General features: G+C 36.9%; 1 protein-coding gene across 6 annotated transcripts in view; it reads left to right on the top strand.

The window, feature by feature from the left end:
• Nucleotides 1-17634, top strand: part of AOPEP (aminopeptidase O (putative)) — a 190006-nt gene that overhangs the window by 29295 nt on the left and 143077 nt on the right. For all 6 annotated transcript variants that reach the window (XM_056514251.1, XM_056514250.1, XM_056514249.1 and 3 more), the window contains exon 5: nt 854-1102. In XM_056514251.1, the coding sequence (XP_056370226.1) occupies nt 854-1102 (249 nt within the window). The remainder of the gene's footprint in view (nt 1-853; nt 1103-17634) is intronic.

Here is a 17634-nt window from a genome sequence, read left to right as displayed (position 1 = left end):
TTTTCTGTGTCAGCATGAGGCCTAAGTGCTTTGGGCAATGCTAGGTGCTTTGCCTGTTGAGGCATAGTAGAACCAGATTTTTTAAGCTGAAGTTTCAAACCAAGGAGAGGCTGTGCACTGTAGAGAACATAGGCTAACAGGTGAAGACATGAAGCTGATTTCTGTTTAGATAAGAATCTATTTGGGCAGATAACCTATTGTGAAGGTATATGACTCAGTTTTTAGAAAGGATTTGATTTATCCCTCCTTTCATCCAGCTGGAGCTCTAAATATTCTGTAAAAGTACTATAAAGTAAGGTTAGCCTTATGTGGTATTATTGAATGTCTAGCATGATAAGCCTGAATTGTCATCTACTGGGATTTTTTACTTAATAACAATAATAATAAAATTTAGTTGAAATTTCGGGAGAATTTTAGTAACAACAACAGCAAAAAGTCTTTCCTGGAATTAGATTGTAATTGCACCTAAAATACTTACGTTAATGTTATCTTAATATATATATAATTTTATTTTCATAACCAAGTTTGAATAGGAATTTTCTGAGTAAATATTTCTGTATTCTTATTAGTTCTCTTTACATATATTTTGAGTACTTATTCTTTTGATGCATATCTGTTATAAAAACAAGGTGTGACCAATCTCTCTCTTTAGCTGTAAGTTCTACTCCGATGCAGTAGTGAGTGTTTCAAAGGGCTGCACGTGTGAACAGGATGAGAATGCAAGTGAGCTGGTTCTATGAAAATTAATTCTTTCATTCTGATATTTAGAGAGTATCCTTGTCTTAGCAGAGTCAGTTGTGCACATTTCTGATATCACAATTAAGTATTGTTTTCTTTTGTTTTGTATTGTCAGATGGCATGAAGGAGTCTGTGGTCATGTGGAATATCCCTGCCGTTTCCAAAATCCTGCTGCCAGGTTGCAGGCAGTCATTCCTTATCGAGTCTTTGCTCCCTGGTGCCTTATGGAAAGCTGTGAAGAATACTTGCTTCAGCTAATTCCTCAGTGCCTCTCAGCTGCTTATGCCACACTGGGTACCCACCCCTTTTCCAGGCTTGATGTTCTGATAGTTCCTTCCAACTTTTCTAGTCTGGGAATGGCTAGGTAAAGAAATTTTTTAGTATCCAATCTGCTGTATTTTGTTAGGCTCCTTCTTATCAGCTAACAGTTAACAGTGTCAAGTTGCTGTCAATATAAAGTTGCTGTGCTATTTTTCCTAAACCAAATTTAAAACTCTTGTTCAGACTTCATGTGAGTAAGTTTGTTTGCATCCTTTGTGACCTTTAATTTTAGTTTTAACAGGGCTTAGGGAAGGAAAATATAAGCTTATTAGAAATGTGGGTCTCAATTTTTACTGAAGTTCTTTTGTTGGTTCTGTTGAGATAAATACTTGATGACATTGTCTTGTTTTGTTTTGGCATTGATTTTAGCCTTATATTTTGCTAAAACAGGAGTATGTTAAAATCCAAATCAAGAGTTTCTCCCTAAATGTTTCCAATGTATGAGTTTCTAGTCAAAACTGTTATCTTCAGAAGCTGAAGGCAAATAGTAATGATTATATTATGAAGTTTTCATGGAATTGTGAAGGCTGTCAAGCCTGTCCAGGTACCTCTGAATGGAAGCTGTTCTCTCTAGCAATTTTACTATACCACTCAGATTAGTGCCACCAGCAAAACCTGGCTTTATGCACTTGATCCCACTGTCTGTGTCACTTAAAAAGATATTGAACAGTGCCAGTCCCATAACTGACCCCTGAGGATACCACTTGTCACTGCTCTCCACTTGGACAATGATCCATTCACTGCAACCCTTCTGAGTGTGACCATTCAACCAGCTCCTTATCCACTGCGTGGTCCTTCCACAAAATCCATGTCTCTCCGGTTCAGAGACAAAGGTGTTGTTCAGGACAGTGTCCAATGCTTTGCATTCAAGTAGATGACATCAGTTTTGTTTCCCTTGTCCACCACTGTTGTAACCCCATCTTAGAAGGCCACCAAATTCTCAGGCAAGATTTGTCATGTTGGCTGTCACCAATCACCTCTTTATCTTTGATGTGCCTTCAGGTAGTTTACGGAAGGATCTGCTCCATGCTTTTGCTACATACCTTGAGTAGAGGCTGACTGTCCTGTAGCTCCCCAGGCCATCCTTCTCTACTTTCTAAAAATGGGGGTTGTGTTTCTTTTTCTAGTCAGTGGGAATTTCACTGATGCCAGTAAGATCATGGCTCTGCAGGCCATGTTTATTGCCCATACTACATGCATTAGTATAGAGGCTTTTAAGCTGGGCCCTTGAGGAAACTCACTTACTGGCTGGAATTCCTTTGTACTGCCCTTCAGGTACCCTTGTGCTGACCTGTGACCTCTCTCCAGGCTCTGGGCATCATATGAATGGGGTGGATTGATGTTCCCCTTCCCCAGCAACTTTAGTTTAAAGCTCTCTTCACAAACCTGGCAAGCCTAGGACTGAAGATGTTCTTACCCTTCCTGACAGATGGACCTCATCAGAGGCCAGGTTTCACAACCTGGTCCAAGTCGCCAAATTCCAAGTGTGGCACCAGTCCTATAACCTTTACTGATTTGCCAGATTTGACTGACCCTTTCATGCTGTAGATTTTTTTTTTACAGATTTCCTCTTTCAATCCTCTTTTGAGTTAAAAGTAGAAAATTATGTTGGTACATTAACAATATTGTTTAGTTTTTAGTAGAAGCTTACTTGTCTTTTTATTTCATTAAAATCTAGAAAATTTAAAACTTTAGCATTCAGTCACTGTCCTCTGTCATTAGGGCTCGTTGCTTTCTAGATACTTTTTGCTAGTTCTTCACTCAGTGAAAGCATCAAGTTGGTTTGTGCACCTACGACAAATTCTCCAGTTCTTTGCCTGGTGGTTTGACTTGGCATAAGGTGTGGTACTTACTGTGTGCCATATTCTCGAAGCCATATGAAATTTGCTGCTGCTTGGCAGTGACTTCAAAGGCATGGTACTAAAGGGTTGGCACAGGTCCTGCTATAATTGAGGAAGAAACCAGCCATTTGACTTAGCTGTGAGATAAAAGCAGGGATCTGTGGAACCATGAAAGGCAAGACACACAAATAGTTCAAAATGAAAGAGAAAGCAGATAGGCTTTGCATATGGGCCAAAGTTACAACACACAGTAGGAGAAATCTTCAAGATTTAGTTGTTGAAATGCTATTACTTTTTAGGAAATTTTTAGTGCCTTCCCTGCATGTACCTTTTCCGGAATTTATAGGGAAGAGGTACCTGCAGGGAATTCTGTTGCAAAACCATCTGTCATTATCTGAGTCCAGACTGCGTGTTCAGAATACTGTAATTCTGTTTTCTTTGTGAAGGAGGTGAGATGAGAAAAAACCTGTGCTTTTATTCCCCTATGCTTCATGTAACTACTGACAGTTCCAAGCAATCCATATAATTGAAAACAAGGATGAAAGAAGGGGTGTGCATACTTCCTGATGGCTGTCATTTAACAGTGCACCAAGCCAAACACTTCCCAATTTTTCAAAACTTAACTAATTTAAGGTGTTTAAATGTCAAGTTGTATTTGGACAGGAGATTATTAAGTGACTCATAATAGCTGATTTGTTCTTGTTTTATGTGATTTTCCCAATATGTATCTAACTCATACAGCAAGCTACTTAAATGGTTAATTCCTATGCATGCAATGATAATTGCCTAAATTGCTTAAACTAACAATAAGTTGTGTGCAAAACCATGTCAAAACCCACACAAAGAAAAAAAAAGTTAGCAATTACCTTGGGTTAAAAAGTTGGGTGTAGTATTTAGTTTTTTATCTTCTAGTTCATCTGCATCAGTAAAAACATAATACAGCATGCCAGCACATAGAAGGTGTTGTTATGAGAGCTCTAATTGGACCCCTGTCTACCAGGAAAGGAAAAAGACATGAATTTTAGTAATTACCTGAAGTATTAGGGCTTTTTTATAGCATTTGGTGCTTTTCTTTGTTCCTCTGTTGATTATACTTACTGTGCTTTTCACATCTCAGAATGCTTCTTTTTTAGGAGGGATGTTTCCCCAGCATTTTAGATTGTTATAAAATTATGATAGTTCTTGCACAGAATTTTCTAATGAGGTGTTTTGAACTGTCTATTTCAGTGGCAGCTACCCTGGGTCAGTTGCATTTTCCTTGTAGTCTGACAGATGCATTATGAGCAAAACTGTAGTTGAAAGCATATTCATTGGACTTGTGTTTTCTGTTCATGTTTTCCTGTGTTTTTAAATTTGCTATGCTTTTCTGTATGGAAATAATTACAATCATTTCCTCTTGCTTCCTAAGATCTTTGAAGCTGGAGGATTTAGTTTTGCACACTTTAGTTTTATATTGTTTAATAATTGTTTTAAGTGATTCTGTACAGCTTCTCATAAATTCATGCTAGTAAAAGAACAATGTGGCCTACACATCTTTGTTGGTAATATTATGTTGAACTGTTCAGAAATTAAATTCATAAAGCATTGTGGGCCAAATTTAAATAGCTTAAAAGCCTGAGATTCAATGCTTTCACTAGAAGAAGAGAGCGAATTGGAGAAAAAGGAGTAGGGAAATGTGTCAGACTACAAGACCCTACAGCTTCTAATTAGGTTGTTCATGGAAGAGATCCCTCACCACACACTACACTGAAAGGTGTATATCATTTATGCACTCAGAGGACTAAGAGGTTAAAATCAGGATATTAAAAGTAGCACTGTGTTTTGATGCTTTTGATGATATGGTGCCTCCTGAGAAGCTGTTTACCCCATTGGCATTTAAATATCAGAGGTATTTACCAGTTAGAGATGCTCTCATATGAGCCAGCACTTACTCACATGAACAGAGATAAAGGAAAGATTTTAGATGAGAAGTAAAGTCTGTGATTTAGCTGATTGTTTGGCCTCCTCAAATCAGTACACTCCCAGTCCAGTTTCCTTGATTCCATTTGAAAGGCTAGTGTTTTGACGTCTGTTCTCACTGACTTACAACTCAGTTTCCTTTCCTTTTTTCAGAACCTGAAGATTCTCTGAATTCCTTGTTCTCTTTAATTCCCTGAGGAAAAACATTCTTTCAAATATAAAAGCTCTAACTTTTGGTGCTACCTGAGCCTGCACTTGAGACTTTGACTTCTCTTGCAGCGTTTAACTGCTTTAGCTTTTTCACAGTCACATCAATCTCTTGTGTTTCTGTGGTGGTAGAAACTGCTTAGCAGCTTTCCACTTCATAACAAATGTGCTGGTGTTTATTTTACTCCCCTGAGAACTGTAAGCCTTTGCATTCAGTTGAAATTCTGTTTTTGAGACAATGGTTTTTAAAGTTTTTTTTTGTTTCCAGCACACATTGTTTAAATAAGATTACTTTAAGTAAGATTACTGCTTTTTCTGTTTGTATTAATGTACTAGTTTTTTAGTAAGTGCCAGCACAAGGAAATGTTCTTATCCAAGTATTATGTATAAATAACCTTTCTAGGCACTTCACATGTTGCTGGGATCTAGAAGAGTGTGATGAGGAAAGTGTCCTTTGGTGTATACCATGCTCCTAGTTTTTCCTTAAACTCTTAATACTAGTATTGACTTTGGAATAGATGGACATCTGGTCTAACCTAGTTTATCTATATTTACAGACAATTTTGCCCAGCAAAGCTAGTGGAAGCAAAGAACTTCTGAGCAAGATCCTGACATTTTCAAAACAGGATCCTAATGTTAGGTTATTTGAATTCTATTTAGGCTCCATTTAGTGGCCCTATTTTCAACTATGCTGGACACCCTTGAAACCCAAATGGTTTCTGATTATGAGCATGCTTAGAATAGTCATAAATCAGGTCAGCTTATATAGCTGACTAAAAAAGAATTTAGCAACCCAGCTTTCAATTCCTGTTCATAAAGATCTTATTCACTCTTCCCCTGTCATGTTAAAAAATTGTCTTTGGTACATACACTTTTCTTCTTTGAAGAAAGAATATCTGTTTCTTCAAAAAATATTATATCAACAGAACTCTTGAGTCTTTCCAGTCTGTGTCACCAAGGCTGTTAACTTCTTAAATTGAAAAGGGAGAAGACTGAAGCAGCCTCTTTGATCAGTGGGTCTGTAGTCACCATTTGTCTGTTCTGTATGTCTGCAATGTTATGATGACAACTGATAAGCCCATAGAAAATCAGCCAGGACTACTGGAAAACATTCAAATGTCAAAGTTAAATGTAAAACCTTTAATATTGTTCAGTCTTGCAGAACTGTGTTTTACTATTTGATACAACTGTAGAAGCCTTTTCTGAGTCAATACAAATGAAGACTCACTTTTTTGCACTTTTCCAGTTGTTTTGACAAAATACTTGCAAGAGTAATCCTTTAACATTTAGTTTATTTTTTACATATCACTTCTTGTTATCCACACAGAAATAATCATGTAAAAAAATTTAAAACTAAAAGTAAGTATACAGTGAAATTAAAATTGGATCTTACCTGTGATAGCAGTAAATCAGAGTATGTGACTGTACAACACATGCATATGGACTTAGTGGCATTTAGAAGTTGTGTGAATTGGTACAAAGAGGTAATCAGAGCAACCACCAAGTCACAGCTGAAATGCAAAGAGTAGATTTATTTAGTTGATCCACTAACAACATGTGGCAGAGACCCACAGGAATACAGGCTCTGTTAGGCTTAGTTTGCCCTAGTGCACAGTGGGGAGCCTGCTGCCTGCCCCAATATATATTGTGCATGTGGAGTTTACTTCAAGGTTGTGTTTTTATGATCTCACTCTCTCCCAGCAGGAGGCTCAAGCATGTCTGTGTTATCTCTACACGGGAATTCTACTTCGCCAAACAGGTAGAGGATGAACACTAGGCATAATAAACAGAGTTTTACAACAGGAACAGTTGTAGCATTCTTACCTGCAAGGTTGCTTTGAGAGAAACTATTTCCTCCTTCTCACCAAATTTTCTGGTTTTAACCCTTTCTTCCCAACTGTTGTTGAAGATATTTGCTGATATTAGCTGAAGCCTGAAGTATACTTTGGTACGATAGCAATCACTGTCCTTCATCCAGTTGTTTTGGTATCAAAACAGGATTTAGAGTACTTCAGGCATAATGTATTTCCTTATTTATGTGCCTCGTTGGTCTGTTAACTCATAATGGGTCCTGTTTTGACAGAGAAGCCAGATGTGTGTTCTGCAGTATCAGGAGGATTTCTTTTGCATTTCTGATAGTTTTCCATAGAGCTTTCTCAGTGCTTTTGGAAGACAAGGTACAATAGTTGCCTGTCATAAGATGCATCTCTTAAGGGATAGTATTACAAGGGATGACATCTAGTCTGACATTATTGACCAAAATTAATACAAAAAAGGATGTTTAAGAACATGTGGCCTTACCTATGTTTCAAGTATGCAACTTCATGTGGTTACGATTTTTAATTTTATGAGATGAATAAAGAATATTGTTTTAGGAGTTTAAAAATCGCTTCTTTTGCTGTGTGGCACATGAATTCTTAAAAGGGCTTTTGGCCATTGAAACTGGAAAGGTGGTGGGGCTTTTTTGATGCTACTGTAGAATAGTAACTGCATATTTTTAAAGTCTATGATTAGAATTATGGCAGAGCCTTTTAACATCATTATAGTTATATGGGTGCCTAAGCATTTTCAATATAAACTTGTATTTCAGTGGTTTATAACTGCAAAGTCTTGTTCCCAGCTTAAAGCTGACATAAAGTGGTTTGGCTTAGGAAAACTGGGTGTAGCTATTGTATACACATATGTGAGAGGCCAGCAAGTTTCTATGCATACTGTGTTTATATATATATAAATATATATGTATATATATATATATATATATATATATATATATATATATATATATATATATATATATATGTATATATATATATATATATATATATATATAAATATATATGTATATGCCTAATATTTATCCATACCTGCCCTTTATTTATGTGCATATATAGATATATAGGTAATACTAATGATTTTATTTTTGTTGTATGAGTTGCATGGTATTTATAAAGTAAAAGTATAATTTTCCCTCAAAAATGACCTGTTTACAGAAAGCTAGAATATGGAAAAATTAAAAAACTTATTGAACACTGTGGTTTTGATTTTGAAATTAATTTTCAGAATTCTTTCTCCCTGTGTCTTACTATCTCTAACTCTCAATTTTTTTCTCCTCCCAGTAGAAATGTATAAGATGTTGAAAATTACTTTTGCTTGTAGATCAGTAGCAATATAGTCTATCTACTGTTTTAAAATTCAGTCAGCAGCATTAGACTGTTCCACTTAACTTTCTGAATCATGTAAATAGTAAAGTGCTTATAAATGCAGAGATTTTGCATGTATATGCTGAGTGGTAAGAAAGAAGATAATAAATGCAGCCAATTGTTTTGAAGCCTTAAGCTTAGTTTTTAAAGGGCCAAAAGGAAGACACTGTTCAAAGCAGCCACAGGCTTCTGTCATGCAATTATCTCTGATCTGACTTGCCACACCAAGTATGCAAAGCTTTCTTAGTCTTTATGATAATTACTAGTAGTCTGCAATTTACCAGCCCCACCTAGGAAGAATCTGATCCAGGTAAAAGATTTTAGATTTTAAATGTAGAGTGCAAGACCAGTGATACTTAAAACAAACGGAAGTACAGAGAAATCATTAAATCCATGCATAATACTTTACCTCTGGCATTAGTTGCCAAGTGCAAATGTCAATCTTTTTACTGTAGGCTTGGTTTCAAGTTTAAACAAAACCCCACCAAAACTATACAAACAAAATGGTAGCTTTATTTACCTTTGTTTGTTTTGTTGCTAACAGGAGTCTGATTTAAGGATCTCTCTCTCCTTGTATGAGTAGCAGTTTGAGTACTTGCTGGTGAAAAGCTCAGAGGAGGCTAAGAGATTTCATATTTCTATAAACCATGATGTTGCTGAGCAAAAACTGTGCAATCCTTTCCTTATGAGTAGTAGTGAGGAGTATGAGCAGTTAAGTGATCCATTCCTAGGCTCCATCCTTTTATTCTGGCCAGGGAAACTTTTTGGTTAGTCACAGAGAGTTGGGTAGACAGTTTTGTCTTGCCTGTGCTCTGCTTGCATACGCTTGGCTTGGAGCAATACTCTTGTGTACGCTTATGAGACCATACGTTCCCCATTTTGGGCGGCATGTTTATAATAGACACAAAGTGAATCAGACTTCTGCTACCATAATTATGCTGTTTGAGAAGAGGCTGATAGAGCTAGATTTGTTCTACCTGGGAGAAGATATTCTGAGACGAATCACTGTCGCTCATGAGCACATGGTTGCAGAAAAGACGAAGCCATGGTTCTCTCAGAAACAGGGAAAATAAGTGAAGCAACATTCCCAACTTGTAGTGATAGATTTCAGACTAGATACAAAGAACTGCAGTTACTGTGGTTAAGCACTGAAACAGACACTCCAGGGAGCCTGTGGAACCTCCATCTCAGGACACAGCGAAAAGAGGCTTCTTCAAGCTTGATTTTTTCCCTAAGATTCCAAGCCTTCAGTGCTTTTACCTGTGCTACTCCCTTGGTTTTATGTTCTGCTGCAAATGACACCTCCTCCTCCATATTGCCTGTATGACTCATTCATGCTGCCATAGTATTTTGAGAGCCTTTCAACAATTAAAGTATTTTATTTTCAGAAAATCTGGGGAAGTAGAAGGAATGTGTTCTTATTTTGCAGGTAACTAATTGGTGGGTGTAGATGTTACATGACATCATCATTTGAAGAAACACGTATTTCCTAATTCCCTTTTCCTCTCCTGTCACTTGCAAAGGTTAAGTGAGGAACTGTGCCCATATCTTTTGGAGCCAAACCGAGGGTTCTAACATTGCACTAGCCTTTCCACCTTTTTCTTGTTTGTGATAGTAGGTACTAGCTATCTTCAAGTTTGAAAGACTTCAAACTTCTGGGCTGCTAGGACTAACAGTCTGTCTTTAACTGAAATAAGGTATGGTACTTCTGTTTTTACTCTTTGTTTAAAAAAAAAATAGAATTACCTCTAATCTTGGAAGATGCAAATTTCACATGTAGAAGTTCCAGTACACTAAAAATAATAACAGCTATTGAAATTGAGGGTAAGGAATGGGATTTTTAGTGACAACAGGTCTAATATCCTAATAGAGGATTCTAATATTAGTCTTATTGCATGTGGTGTCATCTTCTATGGAATGTTTTGGCAATAGACTGATTTTATCCACTTGTTTAGAATTTGTTTCGGAATGTGGTTAAGGCTTTGGAAATGCCTTATTTAATGCCCATGAGGTACTCCTGCACCATGATTAGTTCAAGAAAACGATTGTGAGTGTGGGTACTGGTGGTTTCGTTCAGTGGTTCAAGTTTTTGTCCAATGTCAATTTTACTGTTTACTTAGTTGAATGAAGAGACTGAATTGAAGAGAGTTGAATGAAATAATGGTTTTTTGTTTGTTTTCCACTGGGAAATCATTTTAGGTGATGTAAAATTAGAATATGGGACTTTTCATTAGTGATTGATTGTAAGTGTGACTATCACAATTATTTTTCTAACGATATTATCTTTCTGATGGTGTAAGCTGAGCTCAGACTGAACCAAGAGTATAGTATTATACAAGAAAAATGGCTTTAATTTTTTTCCTTATGCATCACCCAATCCCTTAAAAAAATCCCCACAACAAAGAAGCAAACAAACTCCTCTTGCCCTCTCTTCCTCCTTCAGTTCTACAACAAGTGTTTGTGCTTAACTGTGGAAAAATGGGAACCTGTGAGCCAAAAATCTCTTACCTGTTTTAGAGGAACTGTGTACACGTTAGGATTGCTCTTTAGGGATCTGAGAGTCCTTGGTAGCATTCTGAAGTGACAGAAGTAAATGGCAGACAAAAGAGATTAACGTGTTCAGAGACCGTTGCAGTTGTTGGTTAATTTTGCAACTTGTTGGAATATTTGGTAATTATTAGTAGTTTGTGTCCTTTCTTGTGGATCTTTTTAAGAAAATTGACTCAAAGGTTCTTTTAATAAAGAGCAAAACCAAAATCCGGACCAAAACTAGTTAAATTCATAATAGAAGCTGTGATAGGAGGAAATTCTAGTCTAAACTGGTTGTGAAGCAAGAGGAAGGACCACATAATGTTTACAGACAGATAGAGATATCTTTGTAAGATTTATGTTTCTCCTAGTTTGTGAGTCAGACTGCTGATTTTGGTATTTCTCCAGAAGTGTGATTGTCAGGTAGTTTCAAGTGCCCAGCGCATAGGGGCTTTTAGATCTTCTGAAATACACAAATACCAAACTATTTACTCTGGGGCAGATTTTCAAGGTTTTGGGTTTTTTTCCTTCAAGAAAGCTTGAGAAGAAAGACAAATTAGAGGAAAAAATAGTATAAAATCAAAAGAATCCAGACAGGACATGTAGAACATCACTACAAAGTAGTGGAGATTAGATGTTTCTCTGCAAGTAATAGTTTTTCTTGTAACCATATTTCTTCTACATTTCTATGCAAGGCTTCCCATAACTTATCACAGGCATCTTCTATAGTTAGTGGAATCATTCATTGGTCATTAAGGATGATTCCTCTTCTATGGCCACCATCAGAAGTTGTAAGATTATTGTTTCAATTTTACTAAAATTTCCTTAGTGAGTGCTAAGTGGTTGGGTAGGAGTTAAAAGAGGCCTTCACCACTACGCTCCTTTGCAGTGGGGATTTTGATCTTGTGGTTTTCCAGTGGTTCAGGGTTAGTTTCTGTTCCCAAAATTAAGCAGTTTCTCCAGGAAATTCTTGCACAAACAAAATCTGGTGGTGAAAGCTCTGACTTTATATAAATCAGGAGATAGGAATGCCTCTCTGATGACGGTTGGGGTTTTATTTATATTTGGGGTTTTTTTGAGATCTCCTGCAAGACCTCCTGCTGTTATATACCCATTGCCCCTTACTGGTAACTTTATCTTCCTAGATCTGTTTAGTTTTAGGTCTCATTTATGTTTGAGCTCTTTGAAAACTTAATATCAAGGTGTCTTTTTTAATAGCACTGGCACTTTGGATTTTCCCCACTTTTTTTCAGCTGCTGCAAGTCTTTTTTCTCAGTTCTGTAACATTCACACCCTCTATGCTATTATACAGTTAAGTCTCTTTTCCTCATATATTGTAACTTAGCTTTGATCATGACCATTCAGTTAAGTTTTCCTCTGCTTAATGACTTGGATCCTATACTTCCTGTATTTGCTAGTCTTCCTATTTCTTTGTTGTAATATCAGTCTCTCATTTGGAAGACTTCATTCCTGAAGAACAGTTTTATTGAATTTGTATTGTTAATCAGCTTATTTGAACTTAGAATGATCCTTTTCACTTGAACATTTTGCTAATCTCTTTCTTCCTATGCTCACCAACATCTGCTAGAATGGGGCTTTTCAAGGGCCTAAGTCACATTACAGTTACTTTTGATGAGAGGTAATAGCCAAAAATATTAGTGTCTCATGATCAATTTCTAGTTGTCTAAGCAAAGTTCTGATATTCCCTTGCTATGTGAGGTCTGAGGTTTTCCTCTAATTTTGGCAGCAGTGGGCTTCAAGCTTTTCTAGGCCTTTTCAGGTCTGAGTTTGGCTTATCATCTTCAGGAGACACCAGCATGTGTCAAAAGGCACAACTGTCATTTGTCACGTGTTCTGTGCTTTTAGAAAAGTTAATCCAGTCTGTTTGGCTAGTGTTACTATTTTGACATTTTAATGCTGATTACCTAAATTTGTTTCTGAATCCACTGCTTAGCTGTGATTATGGCATTTAATAAGCTGCTGCTCCTGTTTGGCTAAGAGTGCAGTACTTATTTTTCAACACTGCCACCATCACATGCTGGCAGCTTTGGACTTGTTTTGCCAAGGAATATAAATTCTTCTTTCTATCTTGCTTCTTTCTACTGTGTGTAACTTCCAGCTGCTTTACTGTGCTTTACTGTAGTACTGTATTTTTTTTCTTCGAAATTTAATAGATTTCTGCTTATTTGGTTTGTGTGAGAACATTGGAACATGAGTGTATAAGTGGTTTATCACACTTCTACAAGAAACCTTTTTATTTTTAGATGAGAGATTATTGTTGTTTGCAAGGCCTGATGGCTAGCAGAACTGCTAAGAATAGCTTGAGCAATGTTACATTTTCAGCACATTCTTGGTAGATATACTATAAGAAGTACTTAGTCCAGCAACTGTAGAGAGATCTTACAATCCTTCTCTGTTATTTTTGGAGTGTGTGTGTTGAGAGGATTTGCCAGCCTTCTTTTTTGACTTTTTTTCCCCCCCATAATAACATGTGAAGAGACATAGTACTGCATTGCACCTTTTGCTTGAAATAAACTCTGTGGATGCTGACTTGACTCTCAGATGTTTTGTCCTGGAGGCCTATAAACCTGACAAATTTAGTTGGGCTAAGTGACTTTTCATGATAGGTTTGAGTCAGTCCAGCTTTTAAGCAGTGAGTATGTTATGTATCTGTTTTGCATTGAAATCAGTCTTAAATGCTAAATGTTCACAATGATGATGTTGAGCTAATTTCTGCTTTATAGATCAGCTTGCTTAGACTCAGGCGACTAACTTTACAAACTCTTCTATATGTCTTTGTATTTCTGCCTGAAAAAAGAAGTCTTACAAGTTCCAAACTTTTAATGGAGTTAACTGTGTTAACAAGTAATACAGTGCAAATGTATTGGATGAATAAATAGTCTGAAGTAGTCAGTATGGAGACATCCTGCATCTAGAGTCTGTGCAGTTGGAGAGATGTACTTTCTCCTTGATTTAGTCTAGTTCCCTGACCTAAAGATTCCTTATGTTACCTTTGGAATGAAATGGTGCACAACTGGAACAGAAATTCCTCTCTAGTTTCCACAAGAAATAATCCATCTTGCCTGCACCAAAATCTCTCTGAAACAGATTGGAACCTGTAAATGACTGAAGGACTTGCTATAGAAACACACTGTTGATCCAAATGAAAACACTAATGGGGATCATAAGGATTATCATCCTTAGCAATCTTACCAAACTAAGTAGTTAGCATACAAACTACGGTTTTACTGTACTTTTTACATGCAGTAACCACACAGTTGACACCAATGGGGATATCTTGCAGGTGGGAAAGGTGATTTTATCTAAAACAAAGCCTGAAACAAAGTAGGTTTCACTTGCTCACAGTTGCAGGAGCGTAAGAATGGGTGGGATGTCCAAGAAGTCCGGATGACTTGATTTCTGTCTGGCAGACATTTCTGTCCAGACATTAGGCTGTGGATTAGTTGCCACGACACGAAAGACACGCTTCAAGTCCTGACACCTCCTGAGTTCTTGGCTTGTAGGTTGCCTCTTTGGAGGTAACAGTGTTATTTTCCCCTTTGTGAGTGATCAGGCTTTGATCACTGCTCTTTGTCTCTGGGTTTGGATATCTTTTTGAAGCCTGAGTGACCTGGGAGCTGATGACCTGCGAAATTTCGTGCCATTAACATAGGACATTCTGAAATATTTGTCCCCCTCTGTGTTCCTCTGGGTGCTACCACACCCACGCATTCCCATTCATTCTCTGTTCATGCTATTGTGGTTCTCAGCACTACTCCTGCCAAAGATGAAACACTACTGAGATGTTATACAATTCTGTGACTTAGTTTTTGTTCTCTTTATGACATTTCTTCACAAAAGTTTTGTTAAAAGGTACATCTTGTGACAACTTGTGGCTGTGGTGTTGAATTTGGTCTACTAAAACAGAGGACAATTTTTGGCAGGACATGTAGGCCAGTAACAACCTTATTTAAGGCATGTGGAGATACAGAGAGGAGGTGCAGAGCCATTCTGAATCCTCTGCCTTGTTTCAGCAAGATAAAGATGCTGATCAACAGAGTACACAGACTTACTCTGAAGAATATATACCACTAAATTAAACCAGCCTACTCAGGCGTCTTCTTGTGGCCCAAGAAGACTCAGACAATACAGAAGAAACCATAATGAAAAATGTGACTGTATTGTAACTAGCATGACAACGTGGTTGTGACAAGCCAATAATACTTGCAAAGCCTCTTGCTTGGCAACAATCAAATCAGCTTTGAAGACTACAAGACTTAACTATGTTTATGTCCAACTAACTGGAACTCCTGTAGAAATCAGTATGTAGAAGTAACACCACAGGAAAAGGTGTTGAACTGAAAACTTCATGAAAACCAGCACGTTGATATCATACTCGTATCTAAAAAGTGTGAACTGAGCATACCAAGAAAGGGTTTTGCCACGAGAGCAGGATGTATGAGAATTAGATTAGTAAAACTCTGAAGCAGTGTCTGTTTCCTGAGAGCAGCTTGATATGAATAAACTTCTTGTGAGTTGACATCAGCAGGAGCTAGACACATCACATTGATCTGGGCCAGTGTTTGAGCCAAGTAACTGATCTGAGAAACTGGTAACTTAGATTTTTGACTTAATATCAGCTAGAGGATATAATTGATGGAGAAATAAGCTTCAAGAAGCTGGTAAACAATACCTGCTAAGTTTTCCTTGTTCAAATTCAGGATGTGCAGTTTACAGTCTCCTCCCAACTCCCTCATTTCCTGTATCATTGTAGTTCGCAATAGAATCTACCAAATCAGTCATGGGTACCATATCATAACCTTCATGAACTGGTTTCTGGATAAAACTGATTGGTGCTTTGAGAAATGGTTGAAGCAGCTGATGGAAGCAGCTTTAAGATATGCGAGGCAGAGGAAGATTTCAGAAAAATTGGAGTAAGAGAGACATTTATTTTTATATATGCTCTGGCTGTCACTTCGTTTTTTTAGTTTTCCATTTTTTGTTAATGCTGTGTTGATTGCTAGAAGGCATTTTCCATCAAGGCTGAAATGTTTTCTATGCTGGCCTGGAGATATCATCCTGTCCTGAGGTGAAGGCTTACTTTCAGCTGCTCACACCTGTGTGAACTTCTGGCTGAACATTCCAATCCACCTGTATTCAGTATGCACTGTATAAAACAGGAAGTTTGGGGGTTTTTTTGTTTTTTTTGTTTATTTGTTTTTCTTTTTTGTTGTTGTTGTTGTTTGGGTTTTTTGCTTGTTTGGTTGGGTTTTTTTTTTTGTTTTGTTTTGTTTTTGTTTTTGTTTTTTTGTTTGGGTTTTTGGTGGGTTTTATTGTTTTTTTGTTGCTGTTGTTGAGTTGGTTTTTTTTCCCCAGAATTTGGTTTATGTTTCAAGGCTTTCAGTATCTCTGTCACACGGGCATACAAAATCCTAGAAAGACCCTGTGGTGACCCTGTGGTGACAGGAGGAAACTGAGGAACACCGATGTTTATCCAGGGAATTAAATGTCAGTGAGGTTGCTCCAATTTTGCCGCATGAATTCTTCCAGGAAATAGGAGACCGGATGCACTGTGCCACCTTACTGTCAGGAGCAGAAGGAATGTTGTTGCCCATGCTTGCTTATCATAAATATTTAATACCGCATATAATAATAGAAATGGAGAGAGACAGAGAGAGAGATGTAGCTATTGATATAAACACATAATAAAACCCCCAAACCCTATCAAAACAGGAAACATCTTTGCTTCTGCTTTTTCCCTGGAGGAAGGATCAAAGAAGAAACAATGTGCAACAGATGCTAATCACATGGCTTAATGCAGTGTGATGTATAAAATATATACAGAATACAAAATAGGTACAGAGTACTAATTTGCTTCCAGTTTGATTGTTGTTAGTAGATTATCTCAATTGAAATCTGGTCAAAACATTCCCGAATTGCAGAAGTATAAGACAACTGAATTAGTCCTCCTCACACATCTAATTGATTTTGGATTGTAAGGCTTGAAGAAGACTTCATGAACTCTGTATATATGTTATTTAAACCAGTGCTGTTCGGTCATAAGCTTTTGTTTATAGACTGTGTATTTCCAGGACTGATTTTCTCAAATATATAAAGACTGCTAAAAGATAAAGATGATGAGTCCTATAGCAGTCTATTTTTATTTTGATTTATACTAATTTATTAATGTTAAATGTTTAAAGCTTAATGAAAGTGAGATTTTATTTTCTACAATTGGCAAAAACTTTTTTTTCAGTTGTCAAAGTATGAAAAATCATGTTTACCATGATTTGCATTCGATCTCAATGGGTATTGCAGCAATAGTCAGTTGAAAATTATGTGTATTTTAACAGTCTTCCTTATGAATTGCATATTTTCATTATGATAGCATTGCTTTCTTACTGCTGAATTAATATTCATGTGGGAAGTGCTCCAATAACTAATCAAAGCTATTAGGACACATGGATGCAAACCTTACACCTCATGTAACAGAGTGTAAATCTGCCCCCAGTGATTTCATAGGTAACTCAGTAGTGTAACAAGAGCCCCTTTACCAAACAATGTTTAGTTGCACTACAGAAGTTAATTAACCTAAATCAAAAAGGTGTGTTAAGGTAACTCTAGATTGTGCTTTTGTTTTCATACACAAGCTACCAGGTGCTATGTATGCAGTAAATTAGTGACAGGTATAAGCTCTTGGATACATGGAATATTTGGTGTGAAACAGTACTATGCAAGATTGGGTAGTACATTCTAGGTGGTCTGAAATTACTCTTGTAATGAATAATAATTGTGTCTTCAATTAAAACCTGAGAAGAACATTTTGTAGAAATGTGAAA

Source organism: Oenanthe melanoleuca, chromosome Z, assembly GCF_029582105.1.
Source record: "Oenanthe melanoleuca isolate GR-GAL-2019-014 chromosome Z, OMel1.0, whole genome shotgun sequence".
In the NCBI taxonomy this organism is placed as follows: Eukaryota; Metazoa; Chordata; class Aves; order Passeriformes; family Muscicapidae; genus Oenanthe; species Oenanthe melanoleuca.
This window is presented reverse-complemented; position numbering and strand designations above follow the sequence as displayed.